Source organism: Leptinotarsa decemlineata, unplaced genomic scaffold, assembly GCF_025532065.1.
Source record: "Leptinotarsa decemlineata unplaced genomic scaffold, Ldec_3_MD MMD2_P_RNA_scaffold_9, whole genome shotgun sequence".
NCBI classification, from domain to species: domain Eukaryota; kingdom Metazoa; phylum Arthropoda; class Insecta; order Coleoptera; family Chrysomelidae; genus Leptinotarsa; species Leptinotarsa decemlineata.
This window is the reverse complement of record NW_027412536.1, coordinates 2,626,571-2,651,744: the sequence shown is the minus strand read 5'-3', so window position 1 is coordinate 2,651,744 and position 25,174 is coordinate 2,626,571. Positions and strand designations below refer to the sequence as shown.

General features: G+C 33.7%; 1 protein-coding gene across 4 annotated transcripts in view; it reads right to left on the bottom strand.

The window, feature by feature from the left end:
* The window catches only part of LOC111511520 (uncharacterized), a 108,163-nt gene that overhangs the window by 70,596 nt on the left and 12,393 nt on the right, over positions 1-25,174 (bottom strand). For all 4 annotated transcript variants that reach the window (XM_074170416.1, XM_074170415.1, XM_074170413.1 and 1 more), the window contains exons 3-4: positions 21,541-21,756; positions 4,285-4,492 (exon numbers count right to left, since the gene is read on the bottom strand). In XM_074170416.1, the coding sequence (XP_074026517.1) occupies positions 4,285-4,492; positions 21,541-21,756 (424 nt within the window). The remainder of the gene's footprint in view (positions 1-4,284; positions 4,493-21,540; positions 21,757-25,174) is intronic.

Sequence of the window (25,174 nt, the reverse complement as noted above, 5' to 3'; positions counted from 1 at the left end):
GAAGGGCACGACAAGAGTAAGGGTAATCGCATTGCCGACTATTTAGCCAAGGAAGCGGCTGAACTAAAAATTTTAGGACCCAGTGGCACCCATGGCCTGATGACTTCAACAATTGCGGAACTAGTCAAATGTTACACCCATGCTCAATCCTTAAAGAGATGGGATGAAATCAAAGGATGTAATCTTGCCAGGATCACCTTGGGCCACCCTGGGAAGCTGGCGCCGAAGAAATATCTGGCGATGACCAGGAAAAATCTACGCCTCACAGTAGGATTTCTGACGGGCCACTGTCAACTAAGAAAACACCACCATAATATGGGGCTAGTGGACACACCTCTATGCAGGATGTGTGAACAGGAAGATGAGACTGTCAGGCATGTCCTGTGCGAGTGCCCGGAGTTATCGTCAATAAGAGAGTGTGTGTTCGACGAGTCGTGGCCTACACCTGCCGATATAAAGGAGATGTCTCCCAGCGACCTATCCACCTTCCTGGAAAGAACAGGATGGACGATGACCTAGGAGGACAACTCCTCAGGAGGATGTACAATGGGTCACATGAGGCCTAAGTGCGTGGGCTTACACTCACCTTCCCTACTCTACAGATACAGACCAGGTGTCGAGTTTGCTGAACCATTGTTGACATTTGTCTATTCACTTGTGACGTTTATCATGCGGTACATCTCGAAAAAACTATATCGTTGTCAACTAATGCTCTTATGTTGTCTTTGAGACAACGGTAGATATTTTGTTGGTCTAGAAAATGTTTTTTCAAAACTTAACTGATCTGAAATTTTGGAACAGTGTTTGTCGCAGCGCATTCCAACCCTCCGACAGCCACATGGTGGGGTGGGTTTTGGTTAGTGTTGTAAAGACTTTTCTCCAAAAAGTGTTGGGTCGGGATTCCCCGGACTTTGAAAATTTGATAACTTTGGTTTGCTAGTGTGAAGCCGTAGTAAATAGTAGACCAATTATCAGATCTGGATCAAATAAATGTCCACTTCACAAATATTATTCATCCTGCAAAATCTCATCATCATGAAACACTTATTGAAAGATATACGCAGACCTATAATGGACCTACTTTGAATTTTCGCAGAGTGACACCACTCCAGACTCAACAATACATCAGTGGTATGAAAAGTAACTGTGCTGGATCTGACAACATTTCTCTCATTATGTTAAAGTATATTGAAAATTATCTTATCAACCACATTACACACATATTCAATTCTTCTATAGAAACAAATCATTTTCCTTCTGCATGGAAACATGCAATTGTACTCCCTTTGCCGAAATGTGAAAATCCAACTGAATTATCTCATTTGAGGTCAATTAGCAAAATGTCCATCCTATCTAAGGTGTTCGAGCGGATTCTGAAAGATCAAATTGATTCTTTTGTATACAATACTAATTTAATAACAAATGTTCAATCTGGATTTCGTACATTCTATAGCACCACCACCGTTCTTGTCAACATCACCCAAGATTTATTCAAAGCAACTGATAATAATGAAGTAACTGCCATGGTACTCTTGGACTACAGTAAAGCATTCGATACATTAGAACACAATATTCTGTGTAGGAAAATGTCATTTCTTGGATTTAGTGAAGGGACTGTAAATCTATTGAAAAGTTACCTCAAAAATCGGACTCAGTCAGTATGTCTGGATGGAAAGTGTTCTAGTGCTTTACCTGTTGATTATGGAGTACCTCAGGGCTCTATCGTTGGCCCAATTCTGTTCTCTCTCTCTCTCTCTCTCTCTCTATATATATATATATATATATATATATATATATATATATATATATATATAATTTCCATAAAATAATTGATCATTGAACAGTTCATCATTATGCAGATGACACTCAGTTATATTATCGATTTCCTCCAAGTAAGTGGCAGATGGCAATGGAAAAAAAATTAACAGCGATCTACAGAAGTTACTGGTTCTATCTATAGCCCATAACTTGAAATTGAATTCTGAAAAATCTCAGCTGATACTTTTTGGTCCGAAACACAAAAGACGGGAAATTGAAGGAAGAATTGAAATCCAACTTGGACAAGACTTACTACAAACAATTACAGAAAGCAAGAACTTGGGTTTATGGCTAGATGCTGATCTGAGATTTCACAAACATATAAATTCACTTTGTCGTACCTCATACAGCATCTTACGTCAACTCTATCAAAGTAGAGATATTATGACTTCCAAATTGAAGGTGAAACTTTATGAAACCCTCATATTGTCTAGATTAGCATATTGCGATATAATCTACGGGCCTGCTTCAATATAAACTGATGTAAATCGCTTACAAAAAATACAAAACAATTGCATTCGTCTTTCTTATGGTGTGAGAAAATTCGATCATATATCCCCCAAGTTCGAGGAGTCAGGTTGGTTACCGATTGCTAAATCCTGGTAGTTCCACCTACTCGTCAATACACATAAATTCCTCATTTACAAAAAGCCAAATTATATTTATGAAAGATATAAAACTTTCAAATCACAGAATAATTCGAGGACACGAAACCGTCACACTTTTATTTATCAAATCAATTTATATTATATAGACAATGGAAGTCCGAATGGATGAAATACACCACGAAACATTGTCAACCACCTTCAAACAATACAAACATACACACTGGAAACTGAAACAGCTAAAGTCATAACTCTTCGATTTGGTTTTATCACAGTCGAGTAAAAAAAAACTTTGTCGTGAGAACTGCCGACATCGCCATAGGCGGGAGGTATTCAACATAAAATTTATTGTTTTTCACATTTATATTAAAACAAAAATACATCTGTACACATATAAGTAGTATGAATGCCAACCATATCAATTTTAATTTATTCGTTGGTAGCAGTTGGTATTTGTTGTTGGTATTTGTTAAAAAATAAAAAGATGAGGTTTTAGGGATACTTGAGCGTACCTCATTTAGTTTATCGTACTAACATTATCTGTCTATTGCACCATCAGGATGATTGAACAACAACATATTTTTTCCCAAAAATGAATCATAATACCTGTCTCACTATTGGCCAATCTATATATGATGTTATCTTGAGCAGAGAGTGGGAATAACGTTTGTCAGGATGGACAGATCTGAGATAGATTAATGTTAACAAAACGCACCTAAAAACACTAAAGAAGATTCACAGATGTATATAACAGTATTAGTAGAATATTTTGATTTTATTAAATAGGTTAACAGAAAAGCTAATGCGTTTGATCAACTTAATATTGATATTTCCATTTCAATATTCTCATATTTTTTTTTTCCAAAATATACCCACAATGAAAAATAGGGACTTGATGACAAACACAGTCGATAATTTCAGTTTCTAATAGATTCACGAAAGGTTTCAAGGAAATAGGTGAACTAACATGTACTCACATACTCAACCTCAAATGAAATTTAATGTTAGTGTCATCACAACTCACGTCTACCTCTCAATTTACATCATCATGTTGTAGAATACGCAACACTGTACCGTCACATGAACAGTGATATTAACGATAGCCAGCGTTTTCTTTTTTTTTTAAGGCTCACGTTAATAAAATCGAGCAAGTCATTTCGGTCGACAGATTTGCATGAAAATTCTACTGAAATGAGTCACTACACTAGTGTATAGGCATCTTAACCTTGAAATGAAGAGCAACGTTGCGTGCCTATTTCAATCAATTTTAAAATGTACATATCCAAATTTGAAAACAAAAACGAGTAATTCGATTTAGTCACCAATAAACTCTATTTCAAATCATATTCATTATTATAGACATCAAAAACACTTCCAAACAAACTTGGCATTAATAAACATAGTGGCTGACTTAATATATTTCTCTCACAAAAATTAGTTGGTTATTTTGAAATTGTGAAAGATGAAATGTCAAATTATTAATATTTCATAAAACTTCATTGTCGACTAATTCTCGTGTCAAAGTAGGTGACAAACTACTTTGGTAAACTGTCATGTTTATCTAGTGCATCTGATCATAAATAAGTTAATAGTATAACCAATTTACTTAATAGAAGGAAAATTAGATATAAATTATTATCAAACATGTCCGAGTGTAATTATTATATCATAGTAGTCTCTGTACTTCAACGAAAAATTTTGAACCGATATATTCGCTAAACTATCTGATTCAAAAACTTACAGGAAATCGATATATTCAACTGAAACCTGAGCTGTCTTTTCAAAAAGACAGCACAGGTTTCAAATTTCAAAACATTTCATTCTTTACTTTTACCTTAACACTAACTTCATTTCCACTTACTGTCTTTTTTAGCAGTGCTCCTTCTTGAATTAGTCACAGATCGTTGGCTACTAGGGAGTTCAAGTTCGTGCTTATGGTCCACATAGTATTTGGCTGAGTGTTGATATTGGTCCAAACCTGAAGGATCAGCTCCAGCGTTAGTGAGCAATTTTTGCACTGACTTCGGATCTTTACACATTGAGGTATAATGATAAGCGGTTCTTCCTTCCTGAAAAGAATGCACAACTTTTTTTATGATTGTTCATCTCGAACAAGGTATCGATGTGGTAATTTATTATTTTCACAAAATTTAAACCTGATTCAATTCAGAAATGAAGAATTGATGATAGTTAACCACAATGATAAAATTAAGGTTCTCTCACCGTGACTAAACTCGGTCTATAAATCTCTATATAATACGAAATAAAAAAATAGAAAAACCAATTCATGTTTTATGAAGATGGGTATTGTAATCATGTCTTCTGGATGAAAATCAAAATATGAAGAGTGGATTCATTGTTACATGTAGTATATATCAAGGAATGTCTCAAAGAAAAGTACTTTTTGTAAAATTCAATGTACATTGAGAATATTTGTTTCAGAACGGCACTTACTTTCAGTTTGTATCTGAAAGTGACTTCTATGCATTATCTACACATCTTGGTAGAGAGTTTATTTTGAAAGCCATTGTTCTCTTTCTTCCTTTAGAAGTTTTCCACATTTTCTGTATGATGATGGCGAATTAGAAAGCCAAAACATTTCTTTTCCAAGAACTTATCTTTCCTAAAAATATCCTCCTTTCAAATCAAACGAGATTCCTATATCTGCGATTGAATCGAATAAGCATATCATGGAATTAATTCTAGCTTTGAACAACTCAAATAACTTTTATTAAAAATGTTAGTTTTTTTAATAATCAATTTCAACAACCTTACGGCAACCTTATGCTACCTTGTTTTTCATAAAAAAATATATTGACAGGTACAGGAAAGATGGTCACTCTGATTTTTTGTTTTTTTTTAACAGTGTTAACTCTATAATGAACACATGGGAACAAGTTGATATTCCGTTTTGCATGAATACTTTTCGTTTTTTGTGATTAGTTCCAGGTGTTGCTCTCATTTTCTTCAAGATTGTGAAGAAACTGTTGACAAGTAGGGAAAGGAACAGTCCTTTCTTTTATAAGTTCTCAAGGGATCCTGAGAGATAGACAACAATTGTTGATGCTTTGATCGTTGGTCGCCTTCAACGACTGGATTTGCCATTTCCCTGATGAGAAGAGGATTGAAATTGACAAGGTTGTGTACATCTAGTAGCTCGCTCTTTGATTCTTCTATAGTACGTATAGGAACATATATACAGGAGAAGCCAGAATGGTCCCTACACATATGAATGTTATTATGTCCTGTCATCTATGACATGATTAGATTTAACTCATTCGTGACATAAAGTCGTAAAATTTTATGAATGAATACATTGTTTCTTCTGTAATGTTTTTTAGATTGGAGCTTAAGAGGCAATAAGGCAAATGTCTTAGTCCAAAATATCGGATTTTTGCCATTGAGGATGACAGTGTTGCATATAAGTGAAATTTCACCTCTTTCATATGCTATATTGTTAAGCAATTCTGTGTGTGATTAGATTCCATAACGAATGTTCGGAATACAAACTGAATATATAATATATAATTCATATAAAAGTAGTCTTTTCAAAAGTACTTTTTTTCGTAATTCAATGTTTATATGGAACTTATTGTTTCGAGAGGACTTTTTCTTTCAGTTTGTATCTGAAAGTAACTTCTATGCATGACTACACATCTGTTATTCAGAAATGGGTTTCTGAATAACAGATTTCTGTACAATAACGGGTATGTAGAAAGCCAAAAACTTCACTTCCAGTGAATATTTTTCATCAAATCAATCAAATTCAAAATACACAACCCATTGTTTCAGATGTTTCGCAACCTGAAAATAATATTATTGGCTTCGAGTCAAGAAAACACGGTATCCAGGGTCGAGGTGTTGAAACATTAATTTCGCTTTCCACGAATGTTAATGTAGACATGATATATACACATGTGTATATGCCTTAATGAAGATGAATGAAACATATGGTATAACATCTGTTCATTAAAGAACGATTAAAATGTAACAATATCAATTCAATATTATCCTAATAATAATCATGAACAAAGGAACTTCCATTTTCTCTTATGGATCATATGAATATAAAAATAAAAAATAACTAGCTATGGCTAACATCTTTTCCTAATATATACATAGTCATGCCAAAATATAATAACATATACTATAATTCCAAAATAGAAGGCACTAAATTCTCAGAAATAACTGACGTTTTTGCTTTAATCTGTCTCTGGCAGTGGCGTACGGAATTTATACTGAACAGATGAGAAACAATTATGATGAAATATACAGGGTGTCCCTGGACTTCCTCTTTTCCTTTCGGGAATGTATAGATGGGGTCAAAATATCACCAGTACTTCATATAACTTTTTTTCCTAAAAGTCTTCGTAACCAAGTTACGGGCCCTCGAAGTTACAAAATGAAAAATGTTTTTCTTTGATAACTTTTCAAGTGAATATTCAAAATCATTCAAATTTTGGTAATTGACTAAACAAAAGAATTCCGTCGATGAGCTTTCATGCAGGAGTCAGTTGTTTTGCTACAAAGTCAGGAACGGACTACCCCCGATGGTCCACACCCCAAAACTTTGAAATGACAGACATTTTTCAATATTTTTCAACAAAATAAGGTTACTTGGACAATTTTATGAATAAAAGTACTCGTGTGGAAAGTCGATCGGAGCAACGAGTCTTGATAAAAATGTAGTTCTACTCGACGACATCAAACCCGCTCGTTCACCATTATTTGAAATGAATAATTATCAAAGCAGAAATAATAATGATAACGTTAATTCAACAACATTTATAACAGGAATAATACAAAGTATGCTAAAATGAAGTCGTAAACAAAAAGTACAGTACCTATATGGAAGTTTAAGTCACAATTGTGATAGCAGATATTTTTTCAAAAGAAATATCAAGTTCTGTAGATTCGTGGTGTTTTTAAACTAACAAGCTACTCTACTATGAAATATCGAATTCATTCCATATTTTGTATGTACATAATACGTGTGGAATAATCACGTTTCGTGTTGATCAGTTATCTGAATCTCATGAAACTCAACATTCGAATGTTTCAAATTCTTCTTCACAGCTAAACTGTTGAGGAGTTTCACTGATAATTATAATTTTATGGGAGAAATTCTTTAACACGAATCTAAATTTAGCTGAAAAAACGCACATCGGAAAAAATATTTACTATACTAATAAAAAGCAAACGAATGAACTACAAAAACGGCTGCACATGATCAGGTGAAAAATATCCAGGGAATAATTATGTTCCATTTCTTTCACAGATGTTGACAAAAAAACCTTTTAGAAAGTTTTGATAAAAAATGAGAAACTGGAATGCGATTTTGTTTTGTTGAGTGGTGCGTTGTCATATGACTATCATTGTATTGTCAATATTCTATAGGATATTTCGAATTTTTTTGATAAGGCCGAACAGTTTACATTCAATGAATATGCAGATATGCATGTATTTTATGGACGAGCATTTTGTAATGCTGCAGAAGCTCGTCGTCTGTATTCCGAGCATTTTCCCAATCGAACGGACCGTCAAGAGAAACATTCGAGCGTGTCGATCGCAGCTTGAGGGAGACAGGTATGTAATAATTGATAATTAATTTGAGCACGTTGTTTTATTTCGATATTATTGTAGGTACAGTTTTGCCAAAACGAGGTGGTGAGGGCGCTCCTAGGACTGTACGTACCGTTGTATTGGAGGAAAATATTTTGGAAGCCGTCGCTGATGATCCTTCAATGAGCATCAGAAATCTATCAGAACAGTTCCATACATCCAAGTCCACTATTCATAGAATAATTAGGGAAAAACTGCTCCACCCATTTCACATCCAGAAGGTACATGCCATGACTCCTCAAGATTTTCCAGCACGACTGGAATATGCCAATTGGTTCATGGATAGGCAAAGAGAGGATATGACTTTTATTAATCGAGTTTTATCCACTGATGAAGCAGGTTTCAGTAGAGATGGAGTTATCAACTCTCATAATCTCCATATATGGGCCGAAGAAAATCCCCATGGGATATTGCAAACCAAACACCAACGGAAATTCAACGTGAATGTTTGGGCTGGTATCATAGGAAACCATCTTATAGGACCATTCGTTCTACAGGACCGATTGAATGGAGAACGTTATTTGGAGTTCATTCAGAACGATTTGAATGGACTTTTGGAACATGTTCCATTGCAAACCCGAAGAGATATGTGGTTTATGCATGATGGCGCTCCTCCTCATTTTAGTTTGATTGTGCGTGACCATCTGAACCATATTTTCCACAATAGATGGATTGGTAGAGGTGGGCCATATTCATGGCCATCGCGGTCTCCGGATTTAAATCCATTGGATTTCTTTCTGTGGGGGCATCTAAAAAGCCTTGTTTACGCTACACCTATTCACACAAGAGATGCATTGTTGAATAGAATAACATTACATTGTGAAGCCATACGAAACGACCCTGGAATGCTATTTCAAGTACAGAGAGGGTGTCTTCGCAGACTAAGAAAATGTATAGAGAGAGAAGGTGGTCATATCGAGCAGTTTCTGTAGAGGATTTTTCATTTCTGTTTGCTCTTGAGGCTCTTGAGTTTCGTTAGTTAAACGTTTTTGCATTATAAAAATTCGTTATGAACATTTTACCTATCATTTCCATTTTCCTTAAAAACTAATATTTTCGAATAATGGTAGACATCTCAGGATAAATGTTGTTGAATTAACGTTATCATTATTATTTCTGCTTTGATAATTATTCATTTCAAATAATGGTGGACGAGCGGGTTTGATGTCGTCGAGTAGAACTACATTTTTATCAAGACTCGTTGCTCCGATCGACTTTCCACACGAGTACTTTTATTCATAAAATTGTCCAAGTAACCTTATTTTGTTGAAAAATATTGAAAAATATCTGTCATTTCAAAGTTTTGGGGTGTGAACCATCGGGGGTAGTCCGTTCCTGACTTTGTAGCAAAACAACTGACTCTTGCATGAAAGCTCATCGACGGAATTCATTTGTTTAGTCAATTATCAAAATTTGGATGATTTTGAATATTCACTTGAAAAGTTATCAAAGAAAAACATTTTTCATTTTGTAACTTCGAGGGCCCGTAACTTGGTTACGAAGACTTTTAGGAAAAAAAGTTATATGAAGTACTGGTGATATTTTGACCCCATCTATACATTTCCGAGAGGAAAAGAGGAAGTCCAGGGACACCCTGTATAGAACCACAATATTGACAACAATGTTTCCGTTTTAATGCAATAATATAATATAATGAGAATTCAGTGCCTACAATTATGGAATTAAACTATAGGAGTCAACACAAACAATAAATTTCACGTACACCATTTGTTATGTCGATGCGCGAAAGCATGATGTAAAATAGTGGGTGGAGAAGGTAAAGGTTAGAAATAGATGTTTGAAGATACTTTATATTTATGATGAAAATTTTTTGCCAAAAAAATTATCCTATCAAATTTGTCTATTTCTAGTCATGTGTGTCGAAATAACCAATGAAACCATCATTACACTGATAACTACCCATGGATAGTTTTCACGGGTAGTTATCACTTATGTCATGACATTGCTAAGCAACCAACACAATAAAGTTGTTTGACATTTCAGTAATTCAATTTATTTCGAAAATGTCACTTCCTCGCTTTGGTGTTCAAAATGATGCGGCAATTGACAAAATCATTGAAGAAAATACACCAAAAAATACTGTCAATAGTAAAAAATACACTTGGAAAATATTTATGGAGTTATATCATTATACGAATTGTTCTTTTAATAACTGTGTGTTCAATAAATAATTTTGTTCGAATTGCAAAAAATTTTCTCACCGAATATCCCTCGAACATTGATAAATAACTCATAATTTTATCACAACTTCCTCAAGCACGTTATTTTAGGTAACATCCCTCCGCCTTCGGCGTCGGGATGTTACCAAATAACGTGCTTTCGAAAACTGTGATAAAATTATTTCGTTAGTTATCAATGTCCTTGGGATATTATAGCTGAAAACTATATGGAAACTTTTTATAATTTTTATTTCTAGTAAAATATAACAACTGAACTTGACAATATATATCAACATACAACCATAGAAACATCGAATCAAAAATATATAAATATAATGTAGCTCAAATTTATTTTTGTTGTTAATCTTCAACACCCCTTCTCAACAATAATGAATTTTTTGTCTTCAATCCAATCAAACTTCTTAATGTTGACAACTTTTCAGGCCCAAGTGGTTTTGTCAGAAAATCAGCCAACTTCGAACTGGTCGGACAATACTGAAAATTAATTTTGTTTTTCTTCTTCAGATCTTTGATAAAATTGTATTTCGTTTCTATATGTTTTGTCCTGTCACTCATTTTGCCACTGTCAATCATTTTAAGACATGATTGATTGTCTTCGAAAATAATCGTCTCTGAGATCTCGATTTGAAAATCTTGAAAAAGTCCTGTCAAATATATGGTCCGTTGACAAGCTTCTGACAGGGAGATGAATTCTGCCTCGGTAGATGAAAGTGCCACACAAGTTTGCTTTTTACATCGCCAATCAAACATTGCTCCCATGTATTTGAATAAATATCCAATATTTGACTTTCTGTCAGTTTTATCTCCAGCCCGGTCAGCGTCGCAAGAACCGTATAAATATTATTTCCTTCTGAAAGATTTCCCAACTGAATTTCTATATTCAGAGTTTCTTTAAGATATTTCATGATCCGTTTTACTTCTGTCCAGTCGTATTTATGAGGATTACTAACATTTCTTCCAATAATTGACATATAGCGATACATATATCTGGCCTCGTATTCACAGAAAGATACAATAGTGCTCCTATTGCGCTTCTATAAACATCTTCATTATGAAATTTTTCATCAGTGGAAAATCTATTTTTGTAGTATCCTGTATCCAAAGGAATGCTAGCTGGTTTGGCAGATTCCATATTGAAATTTTTTAATAGTTTTGGAATGTATTTCTGTTGATGAATATATATCATCCACATATATCAGTATGTAAATGAAATTATCCTCCTCTTTCTTAGTAAAGAGACATTGATCATAATCACCCCTTCTAAAACCGAAATCAATGAGAACTTTGTTTCTTGTTGAATTCCATATTCGAGCTGATTGTTTTAATCCATATATAGTTTTATTCAATTTGCAGACCAAATGTTTTTGTTCTTCTTCAATATAGCCTTGGGGTTGTTTCAGGTATATTACTTCATTCAAATCCGCATTTAGGAAAGCCGTTTTGAAGTCATAATGATGAACGTGCATTTTCTTCCTCCCAGCAATGGTTAATAGAAGACGAAATGTTGTTTGTTTGACGACTGGAGCAAAAACTTCGTCATAATCAAGACCATATTTTTGAGAAAAACCCTGAGCAACAATCCTTGCTTTATATCTGGATATATTGCCTTGATTATCGGTTTTTAATTTATAAATCCATTTGCTTCCAATTGCCGTTTTATCTGGTGGTAATTCAGTCAATGTCCAAGTATTATTATCTTTCATGGAACGTATTTCTTCGTCCATTGCCTCGATCCATTTGTTCGCATCTCTCCTCTGTAGAGCGTCATTTCTACACTTTGGCTCGGTTCGAATGTTTTCCACTGAAAGTTCTTCAGAATATTTCTTGGCTGGAACACCTTTATTTATTCTTTGTGATCTTCTCAAACCGTGAACTTCATCTTGGATTTCCGCATTACTTTCTTTCGAGGTTACACTTTCCTCAACTTTCTGGATACCAGTCTCTTCATCAGTCATTTCTGCAGAGTATTCTTCAATATTTTCTGTTGAAAATTCGGCGTTTACATGAATATGTCCATCAGAAGTTGTAGATTTTTGACAAAATGATATTTCAACTTCACTGTTGTCATTTTGACATTCACAATCACTTCTATTTTTAGTGTTTTGAAACTCGTTCATTTGATGAAATCCGCTATGAGCTTCTTCCAAAATATGTACATATCTGCTAATGGTGATTTTTCCAGTGGTTCTGTCAAGAAGTCTATATGCTTTGGAACCAGCTTCGTAACCAACTGTTAGAAATAACCATTAACATTTATTAATTTTTCAATAATTATTCATATTTCTTATTTTTTTAAACCCTTTGTAGAACCTAATTGGAGCATTTCAATTTTAATCGTTCAATGTTATTATTCATCCTGTATATATAAAAATCTCATCTGACAGGAGAAAGTTGTTTAGTAAAAAACGTCAAATTGAAAGAAAGAGATTAATATTGAAATTCTCTTTTGAGATTTGTTTGAATTAGGGACAATCGTAAGTTGAATAATGTTTGTTTGAATTGTTCATTTTCTTATTTGCGTTCTTTTCAGGAATTTGAGTATATAGAGATATACATTATACATTGTTATGTGTATAAAGGTGCCCTGTTGAACGAAATTATTTGCTAGTAAAACTAGTTACAGTGGTTTATTGATATATACTGCAAATTGGTCTCTCAGTAACCTATTCAAACTAAGTAATCTCAACACCAACTAATACGAATTTCTTTGCCTTTTCACTTGATTTATGGCGTTTTTCTTCAGAAATATGTGCATAAACAATACTGCCAAAGGTTTTGATGTGATTTACATTTGGTTTCTTCCCGTGCCATACTTCAAAGGGGATCCTATTGGTTGACCTTGTCAGAACCAAATTTTCAAGTAAATTTGCTGTCATGGTTGCTTCGCCCCAATAAGTATTTGGTAGATCAGCATCAATTAACATGCACCTGACCATCTCTGTTAAATATCTATTCTTTCGTTCAGCTACACCATTCTGCTGACTTGAATATGGCGCCGTGAGTTGCATTTTTCAGGAAATTCCTAACTTCTGTGTTCATATACTCGCCTCCTCTGTCAGATCTGATGATTTTTGGTTTTCTGCCGAATTTATTTTCGACCATTCTGACGTGTGGCTCAAATTCATTTTTGTTGTTAATCTCCAACAATGGAAACAACAGTAGAGATCAAGAAGAGCAACAAAAGTGTGGGAAATAAGACAGGTTCAATGAGAGTGACTGAACATGATGAAATAAAATATCGAAAGTGGAGAAAAACAGTTCGATATTACAAGGTCAGATAGATGGAGCCCGATTTTCAATATCTTGCCACAATATCTTCATTAAGCTGATCACAAAAACAGAATATAATATGCAGATGAAATATTAGTCCCATCCAGCACCGCCGGGTAAAATACGTTTGGAAATGCCCAAACAGCCTCTGTCAATATTACAATCTCAACAAAGATTCGCAAGAATTTTCAGCGTGAGGTGACAGTGGGAAATGATGCTAGGAAATTTTAAGAATGAGATGAAGAAATGTAAAATCCCACAAATCATGTACTGAAGTTTAAGTTTGATGTCAACCTCAATAGCGATATATCTTCAGCAAAATAACGTTGATACGATTCTATTGAAAACTTTCATTCGCGTGATTGGAGTTCCAAACTTTATAAATAACCTTGATGATCTAGAATATCAAAGAAAAGTAAAATGTTCCTCCTCCTTTCATGAATACTTTCAATGAAAGTGTCTAACGGAGTTTCGTATCTTACATGGCAGTGGACGGACGTGCCGATAACGACCGTCCACAAAGAAGGTAGGTATGTGGACTCCATTATTGGAGTGGTTGGAACTCAGTTTGTGTTATGACTGTCCACCGTTTTTGAACGTGCAAGTATTATATTGAATTGAGAAAGGATTTATTAAGTGTTTAAAATATAGCACTCTCATTTACGTCGGTTAGAGTCCGACGTGGGACGGATGTCTACGAGGGAGTGCTAAATTGGATTTACGTAACATCTACCCACATTCACGCTGGTTAGAGGCTGGGGTGGACCGGATGTCCACGTGGGAATAGGATTGCAGCATTTATATGAAATATATGCTGTGGAAAAAATCAAAAGGTCTCCCGATCAGGAGGCGAGCTAATAAAAAATTCAAATTGTTTCTATAATAAAAAAGTTTGACAACAAAGGGGTGGAAGCATTGTTTAGAGCAATGTGTTAGGAATCACACGTTAAAAGGTGAGACCTTGTTAATCCTTAGCTCGCACAAGTTTCGACTTCTGAGGGTTGTCGTTCGTAGGGTTGCGACAGCTGGTTACTGGAAAAACATATTTTTTTTAAAATACCTTCCCTTCCCCCCCCCCCCCCCCCCCGACGAAGCTCCTGTCAACTTTGATAGGAGGAGTTTGGACAAATGCGCCTGAGTGGGAAGGAATGTCCAATAATATGAGAGAATCAGCTCGCTCCAGAAAACCTTGAATATTTTCTTGTTCGCTAATGAATCTCCATAAAACAAAGACATGAAATGGACGAATCAAACAATGCGTGTTATAGAATATTTTCACAATACCAGAAAAAACTGCCCAACAAAAAAAAATCAGTACATAAAAATATGTTTTTAATATGCTTTACAATATTTCTTATTGAATATTGAAGATGGTAACTAAAGTAATTTTTTCGTAAAGTAATGTTTCTATAGCTCCAATAATGGTAATATCAACTATAAAAATTGTAGAATTTATCAGTTAATACATTATAATTGAAAACAATTTGCATATATTTATTATTTTTATATAATAATACTCACCTCCTCTTGTAATTATAAACACAGTAGATGAAATACTTATTCTTTGTTTCAAATCTGTTTCGATTAATTTGTTTGAGGTGAACTTCAAAGAGAAATAGAGTAAACATTTTGTAATGTTATTTTTATTCACTAGTTGTATAATTCCAACAATCTGAATTGAAATGAAGTGAAAATATACAGGCCGTTTCTTTTATCATGTGATAACATAACATAACTATATTCTAAACCGTTATCAGATACGAAGACGATGGAATGGAAAAAAAAGGTCATCGGGAACAATACAATGGTCGAAGAAAATTTATGAGTACTCTCGCTTTTCTCGAGTTATACGGAAAAACCAAAAATGTCATTTTTCTTTTTTTTTTTCGAATGGAATTGATATTTCGGAGAATATGAAAAAATGGAAAAAGAAATTGGTACTGCATTCGAAGTGTACTATGACGATGTAATGATAAATATTCGATAAAACATGGCCACCATTAACTTTTTTTTTTAAAGAACCTGTCTTTTTTATTACAGATATTGATAAAGCAATGATTCACAATCCAATAGACTTTAAAACATTATCCCGTGAGAGAGAGGAAGAATCAGACATTTTTGCCCAATATGGACTTAATAGTATTGAAGAACAAGATACCCGAGTAACTGCACAATCTTGCACTAGAATCGATAATATTTTCTCAAATATTGAGACAGAAAGCCGTGTCAAGGACACTTCTCTCTTAGATCATAGATATATCACAGTGAAAATGAATCATAACTCATATGTTGACAGGAAAAACATAAAGTTAGGTAGAAACTATAGCAGAAAGAACAAACAAAAATTTTCCCAACCACTAAAAAAGGATAACTGGGATGTACTATATAACCATGAAACTTGTAATGACAAATACAATAAATTTAAAAGCGTTGTTCAAAATCACTTTTTTTATGCATTTCCAATACAAATTCAAAAATCAAATCCAGTTTTGAAGATTTGGGTAACTGATGAAGTGAAACAGTTAAGTGCACAGCTTAAAGATCTATATATCCTTCAGAAACAGTATCTAATACTAAGCGAATACTATAGTCAGAAAACGTAATCACTAACAAATTGTGGAAAAATGTAAACGTAATCACTATGTGAACATAATTCAGAACTCCGAAAACAAAAGTAAAACTTCCTAGTCTATCGTAAATGAACTGAAAGATAAATCCAAATCTAAGCCTAACATTGAGCTGATACATGAAAATAAAGACATCACTTCACCTGTAACTGTGGCAAACACCTGTAATAACTTTTTCATTGATGCACCATAGAAAGTTATACATAATATACCAGATGAAGGAGGGAATGTTGCCCCTACTCAGAGTAATATCATGGATTCAATATTGGTACTCCCATTTACAGAATCAGAAATTGAAGACATTTTTACAAAACTTATAAACAAACGTTCTTCTGGCCCTGATGCCCTGTCTAACAATATAATTGAAGAATTTGCGGAGGACTTAGTTGAACCATTTTGTCTAATCATGAACTCCTCGATAAAAACAGGATTTTTCCCAGTCCTTAAAAGTAGCGAAGGTGATCCCTTTTATAAAAAAGAATCAAAGAATTTACCAGAAGACTATAGACCATTGTCTCTTACATCAGTGTTTGCGAAACTATTAGTATTGTATGTTAGAGAGGTTGACCTCCTCCATTGGAATATACTGCGATCTGAGCAAAGCGTTTGATTGTGTTCCACACGATCGATTGTTAGAAAAGCTTTTTGTATTTATGGGATCAGAGGAAATACAAATCGGTGGTTTCGGTCTTATCTTGATGGTATAAGACAATATGTGTACGGGTACCGCAGGGAAGTGTCCTTGCACCTATTTTGTTCTCTTTATATATAGCAGATATTGGTAAATACCTAGATGAATACAAACTAACACTTTACGCAGATGATCTATCGATCCTAGATCCAAGAATTATACTTTGGTTCTCAACAAACAAATTATATGTCACTTCTGGTAAAACAAATTTTTCAATATTTCACTATAGACAAAACAGGATTGAAAACAGAAATTAATATGGGAGAAGTAGAATTGAAACAATGTGAAAACATGAAATTTTTATTTGAAGGTGATTGACAATGTTTCGTGATGAATTTCACTAGTTCGGACTTCCATTGTCTATTATATGAAATGATTCGAAATCCCTGAAACAAGTAAAAAAGAATAATTAAAAAAGAATAGTTGAAAATAACAATTATATTAAGCAACAATAAACCTGAAATGAAATGATAGTAAAATAACCTACAAGTAAAAATATAATAATTGAATAAATAAAAATTAAAGTGGTGAACTAACGTGACTTGGAATCTCTACACTTTTTTATTTTTATTATTTTCTTTTTGCATTCCTTTAATTTTTATTTATTCAATTATTATATTTTTACTTGTAGGTTATTTTACTATCATTTCATTTCAGGTTTATTGTTGCTTAATATAATTGTTATTTTCAACTATTCTTTTTTAATTATTCTTTTTTACTTGTTTCAGGGATTTCGAATCATTTTATATAATAGACAATGGAAGTCCGAACTAGTGAAATTCATGAAATTTTTAGGTATAAATATGAATGACACATTAGATTGGGAATTCCATATCAGAGAAACAATGTCCAAACTGTGGTATATTAGAACGCACTCTAGTGACAAGTGTTAATTAAGACAGTTGACACTTGATATAGAGAAATAAAATGGTGTACAGACCACATGTTCAACTACTTATGTAAAAGAATTTTTAATAATAAACGGTGCTTCGTATTAGTCGGTATTTCATTGAATGAACCACGAAACATTCCAATTAGGCTAGAACCCACGGACAACACATTTGGCGACGATTACGATGGCCTTAATTGGATCTATTGAACACTTCAAAGGGGGAGCAGAGGAGTTTGAAATGTATGTCGAACGAGTTCAAACATTTGTTCAAAGTGAATGCTGTCGTCGTGGACGAAATGAAAGTGTCTATGTTCATAACATTAGCAGGTCCAGTCGTGTATGGAACACTCAAAAGTTTAATTAGTCCGCTCACACCCAGTGATAAAACATACGAACAGCTTATATATATATATATATATATATATATATATATATATATATATATATATATATATATATATATATATATATCAAAGAAGCATTACCTTCCTGAAAAGTCTAAAATTAGTGAACGGTTCCGATTCAATAAGTGTAATCAGCGTCCAGACCAAACTGTAAGTGATTACATAGTTGAACTTCGCAAGTTAGCAAGCACTTGTAAATTTGGTACGTTCTTAGAGGAGGCTCTGAGAGACAGGCTAGTATGTGGTTTGAAGTCAGAGATTTTGCAGAGGAAGCTGTTGTCTCAAATGGGCTTGACATTTAATAATGCATGTGTTATTGCTCAGGCTAGTGAGATAGCTGAAAGAGAAGCTCGAATGCTTGCTAATAGTGAGGAAGTGCAAGATATTCATAAAGTCAGTGGTTCAAAGTCCTTCAGTCAGAAGTCAAGTCAGTCGACATATTGTCCTGAGTATGGAAATGGTCACAAACATGATGAGAGCTCACAAGGGAATGCCAAGTCAGGTCAGAATAGGAGACAAGTTTCAAAGTCGAAGTGTCATAGATGTGGTAGGTTCCACAATCCTGAAACATGTCCTGCCAGAGAGTGGTCATGTTTCCGATGTAAGAAGCAGGGGCATACATCAAAAATGTGCAGACAGGGCAGCATACGCACCGTACAAGAAGAAGTTGTAGAAGTATGTCAAGAAGAGTCAGTTGCTTGTGAATTGTATCCTTTGAATAAAATAGAGTCAGTTGGTAATGTTAATTTGCCTCATAACATGTGTTTAGATGTAAGTAATAAGTCAATATCATTTGAACTTGATACAGATGCGTGCAAAACTGTTAATAATGATAATTTATTTTATGAAACGTTTCCAAATTGTAAATTGGAACCTGTAAAGTATAAGTTATCATCAGTAACTGGTCAACAGATAAAAGCCATTGGAGAATGTTCTGTAAATGTTAACAGATCTGGTCAAACATTTAGATTGCCACTAACAGTAGTTTAGTCCGTCAAAAGTTTCACACCTTTGCTGGGTAAAAATTGGTTGAATGTTATGTTTCCTAATTGGCAGGAAAATTTTCAAATAAAGTATCTCTCATTGACAAGAGATAAATATGTCAGCGACCTTAACTTCAGGTTTCAGTCAGTATTTGATGCTGATATATCCAAACCAATAATTGGGTTTGAGGTAGATTTCAAAGTAAAAGAAAATGCCAGTCCCATTTCCGAAAAAGCATACAATATGCCTTATGCATTACGACCCAAAGTGGAAAAAAAATTACAGCTTTTAGTAAAGTCAGGAATTATTTAACCTGTTCAAAATAGCGCTTGGGAAACGAAATTACTCTCAAATTGAGCTAGATCGTTGGCCATTGTTCATGGGGTCAAGCGTTTTCATAAATTCATTTATGGTCGACATTTTACTCTAGTGTCTGATCATTTACCTCTTAAAGTAATTTTCAACTCTGATAAAGGTATTTCGATGATGTGCTTCGTATTAGTCGGTATTTCATTGAATGAACCACGAAACATTCCAATTAGGCTAGAACCCACGGACAACACACAAACTAAACAGCAAAATATACCAACTGAAATGCCAACGAAGAGTTCTCAACTTTTCCGTACTAAAAAAAATGTATTATGCTGAAATTCAGTCACGACTCACATATGGAATCTTATTATGGGGTTCATCATCTGCAGCTCAGAAATTATTTGTACTGCAGAAACAATGCCTTAGAACTTTATTGAATAAAAGTCAGAGAGAATCATGCAGACCATTATTTGCCAATCTGAAAATACTTCCTCTCTCTTGCTTGTATATTTTAGAAATATCTTGCTACATTTTTAAAAATAAAAAAAACATCAGCACTCATAGTAATGATCACAGTTATTCAACTAGATTTAACCACCATCTGAAAACACCTCTAAATAATTTGAATGTAATCCTCAGGGGATCTATCTCCGATGGCGTAAAAATTTACAATAAGCTCCCGGAATCAATTAAAAAGGAAACTACTGACTTCAAATTCAGAAAGCATCTCAAAACTTTTCTGTTGTCGAAAATGTTTTATAATATTGAAGAATTTTATTTCAGCTAATTGGATACTTTCATTCAATAATATATTTTAATTTACTTACTCTATTTTTAAAATTATCAGTTTTAAATGTGAAATGTCTACCTATTTGTAATTTGTGACGTGTTTTATATTACTTTCACTATAATCTGTAAAACCAATGAATAATTTGAATTGAATTGAATTGAATTGAATTTAATGTAGATTGCCATGTAGGTAGCTTTGATTTTCCGTTTTGGTTTCATTTTTCCCAAAAGTTCATGATAAAATAAATGTAGTAAGAGATAAAACAAATGTAGTAAGGGCAGAAAATTACTGCATTTTATAAATTAGCTCTTTGAAAAAAAATCTAATCTATCAGTAACTTTAATTGATAAAATGTTGAATATAAAAATGAATATGTATCATCTGGTGACGTTTTAAAGACTATACATTTTCTTTGAATAATCTATTTGGATCAAAACATTATAATTTGTACTTATAATTCGTTTTTTGATGTAAATCAATTTGATTTCATTATTATTATTATTGACACTAATAATATCAAATTGATCGTAGGTTTGATAACGAAGATAGATGAAGAAGTAGAAAAGTGTGACTATAGTGAGAGGACTTTAGGGTTTTGATGTTCTGGTTTTGCCAAATGAAAAATAGATTTTCGCAGTGTTCTGGCTTTCTTTATTTCTCTTAAATAGTTTTTTCTCCATACCACATGCTCTTTTCATCTTGTTTTCCAAAAGTAAAGTTCAGCTCTTGTGATCTCTTCCATAACGCAGTTCTTCTTATATCACAAAAACAACTGTCTTCAGAAATAACTGACAAAACTTCATTCAATATAGGTATTTCTTTTTTTATGTGAAAAAAGTAATCTTATCATCAATTTTTTTCCAAGGGTTTGTTATGTGAGGTTAGCTCGATTTCGGCCATATTATTTACGTGGACATATGTGAACACATACATGCATACATATGAATAAATTCTACTCGTACATTATTGAGTATTTTTCAGAAGCCCCATTATACTCTTATTGCAGTTTCAATAATACATACATACGTGTCGAATTGATAACCTCCTTTTTCAAGTCGGTAATGATGAGGTATTTTTAGAGGTGAAATATAAATTTTTCAAAGCAATACATTTTTAAATTGAATGAATATGTTCAAGTGCGAAATTACAATTCTGATGATGAAAGTACTCTGGAACTTTTCGAAAAGAGGAAATGCGAAATGTATTGTGATTCGCAGGTTGTGGTAATTATCGATATATCATGGGCATAGGGCTACAGTGACCTTATGTGTTTTGGAAATTTTTGAATAACATTGTTAGATCGATTATATGTTGATGTACCTACCGAATCTCTCATAGAAACCATGAAAGGAAATTTTTGGATCAGCCATTTGTAAATATCCTCCAAGTCATAGTATATCGCCTTGTGCAGTAATCCTACGCCTGTTTCATCTTTGGCCATAACCATTCTTTTCTTTTTTTCAGGTTCTTCATTCAGGAGAGTTTTCAGTTCTTCTAGTCTACCACTGTTTACAGCATCGTGGAGTAGGGAGATTTTCGACTGAAAAAAAAGATAATTTTTTAACACATTTCCTACCGAAAGATTTTTGAAAACCTTCCAGTGAGAAATTAATATGTCAATCTTGTACTATTGACGATACGTATATCCAGTTATTAAAAAATATTTAATGCAGTTTTTTTTGGGTTTATAACCTTCCACAATCGACTTACATTCGATATTACTGAATCTAAGTTGATGAGACCAACAGGTCATTAAGATCTGAGCTTGAGTCTCCATTCATATAGAACAGTGGAGAATTGACCCTAGGTAGGCGTTTGTTCATTTGAGTTTCCAACGGGGAGGTTTTTGGGTTGTTTCATGCATGCCTACACAGCAGTTGATTCTCTGAATTCTACTGAATTTTTTCGGGTACAGAAAAATTTGTGACGCAGTTGCTCAATACCTGAGGACACCGACCTCTTCAAGTAATGAGCCTAGCTAATTGGAAAATGTCGGAGTAGGTTTTTTATGTGAAGCATATAAATGAGCTAAAAGTTTCAGTACCTCTATACATATCCATAGTTATCTTTAAAGGTCCTCAATATCTACTTACGTAAAAAAAGACCAAATAGCGTACTTTCAACAACATTTTAAAAGTAAGTTAGTTGTACCACATCAACTGCTGACGCAAAAACTTGAGAAATGATTTTTGTTGTAGATACATGGATAAAAAAAATCTAGATTAAATTTTGAAAATCACATACTTCTTGTTTCTTAATATTTTTCACATTCGTGAGTAGTTTACCCGCTCTATTTTATCTGAATTCATTCTAATCTTATTATAATCCAACTGTATTGGCTTGGACAACATATAGGGTGTTAATTAAGTATATACCATAAATTCAACAGACGATTCTTTAGGTAATTTTAAGACAAAATGTTCATATGAATATGGGTCCGCAAATCCTTCGTTCCCAAGATACAGGGTGTTGAAATAAAAATAAAAAAAAAAAGTTATTCGTAAATATCTTAAATATCCTTTACCTAATTCTGTTGTGATTTGGCCATGGTATTTATAACATTAAGGAAATACAACTTTTTTGTCTCTTGAATTTTTTTCGTATCTTGCTTAGTTTTTAAGAAAAAAGTCGACCTAATTGCATATCCCTGGACCTCACAAGGAATAATATGTGGAATTAAAAAATGTTTCTTTTGGAAATTATTATTTTTACAATTTTTCATTACTAATTATGTAATAATCAAAACAAATATTGAATAAAATTAACATCTAGACTAACGAATTGCACTAAATCAAGTGTTGGAAATGGCCTCCTTCGGCTTCAATACAACCGTCTAGCATCATTGAATTTCGCACTCTTCTGAAAATACCATAAATAATAATCAAGGGTTGCCTTGGAAAACGATTGCAGCATTCAATAAACAACTTGACAGTTATTGTCAACTTTATAAGATTTTAATTTATAATTGTTATAAAAAATGTGTAAAACATTGTTTTACAAAATTTTTGTAAAACATGGTTCAATTTACTAACAGTGAAATGGCAGATATGCATTTCTGTTATGGAATGGCTTACGGAAACTCGAATGCTGCAAGACGCAGTTACTATGAAAGATTTCCTCAGCGTGTAGTGCCTAATAGAAGAACTTTTGTACGTCTCCATGCACGACTTTCTGAAACAGGCAGCTTTAAAAGATCGACGGTTGTCATTGGTGTGCCTGCAACGGTACAAACAGTTCAAATTGAAGAAGCTTTTTTCAATGAGACTGAAGTAAATCCTCATACCAGTAATCGGAAAAAAGCTGAAGAACTGAATATCACCCATGTCCCAGTATGGCAGATTTTAAGAGCTCAGCAGCTATATCCCAATCACATGCAACGTGTGCAAGCTCTATTGGCCAGATATTTGCCTGTAAAACTAGCTTTTTGTAATTGGTTACGCGGTAAAATAAGAAGAAATCCAGTCGAATATTGTTTAAAGATGAAGTTTGTTTTTCTCGCATTTCAATTATTAACTTCCACAACAATCACATTTGTGCTGAATACAATCCACACGCCTTGATAGAAAATAATTTTCAAGAACAGTTTTCTTTTAATATTTGGTTTGGAATTGTCGGTGACCATCTCATTGGGCCTCACTTCCTTCCACCTAGACTTAATGGAGAAGAATACCGAAAGTTTTTAGAATTTGTTTTACCTGGACTTTCAGAAGAAATTCCAATCATGGAAAGATTCCGTATGTGGTACATGCGCGATGGTGCTCCACCACACTTTAGTGTAGTGGTACGGCAATTTTTGGATGAAAATTAAAAATAATCGCTGGATTGGAAGAGTAGGCACACACCCATGGTCACCTCGCTCGCCCAAAATGAATCCCTTAGATTATTTTCTCTGGGGTATACAAAACTGCTATTCAAAGTGAAGAGGATTTACTGAATAAAATCATTGATTCATGTGACATAATAGAAAATACGCCAGGTATTTCCACAAGAGTGCGAAATTCAATGATGCGGCGGCTAGACGGTTGTATTGAAGCCGTAGGAGGCCATTTCCATCACTTCATTTAGTGCAATTCGTTAGTCTAGATGTTAATGTTATTTAATATTTGTTGTTATTATTACATAATTAATAATGAAAAATTGTAAAAATAATAATTTCCAAAAGAAACATTCAATTCCTCATTTATTCCTTGTGAGGTCCAGGGATATGCAATTAGGTCGACTTTTTTTCTTGAAAACTAAGCAACATACGAAAAGAAATCAAGAGACAAAAAAGTTGTATTTCTAAATGCTATATCCAAAGAAATAATGGAAATTGCACAAAAGTCAGTGGCGTACATTTTTAAGTCCAAAATATTCGTTCAAATTCCGCTCGAGACGCCACTGGACTCAATAAATTGAATCACGTTCGGGCTAAATAAGCTCCTTGATGTAATAAATACCATTGCCAAATTACAACAAAATTAAGTTGAAGATATTTAAAATTTTTACGAATAATTTTTTTTTTATTTTAACACCCTGTATCTTGAGAACGAAGGATTTGCGGACCCATATTCATTTGAACATTTCGTCTTAAAATTACCTAAATTACCCTAATTATCTTGAATAACACCCTGTATATGCAGCTTTTTGAACTTCCTCTTAAACCAGTGGTTCCTCTCTGTGGATGATCTCAGCTTGGTATCACTTGATGTTATGCTGATGCAGGGCCGGCCTGAGGGGTGTGCGAAGTATGCAGCCGCACACTCGAGCCTTTTGGAGGGGCATAATATTGTAAAAAAAGAATAAATTTGGGAAATTTTTGGAAATTGATTCAAAAAGGAACTTTGTCTCAAAACTATTACAGTTGAATTTCAAGGTAAAACTGAAGATCTACCCCAATGAGTTCTGTTCTGAAATACAGTAGTCTGATATCCTTGACCAAGGTCAGTGGAGCAGTCGTCTGACGTGGGAAGGGTTGT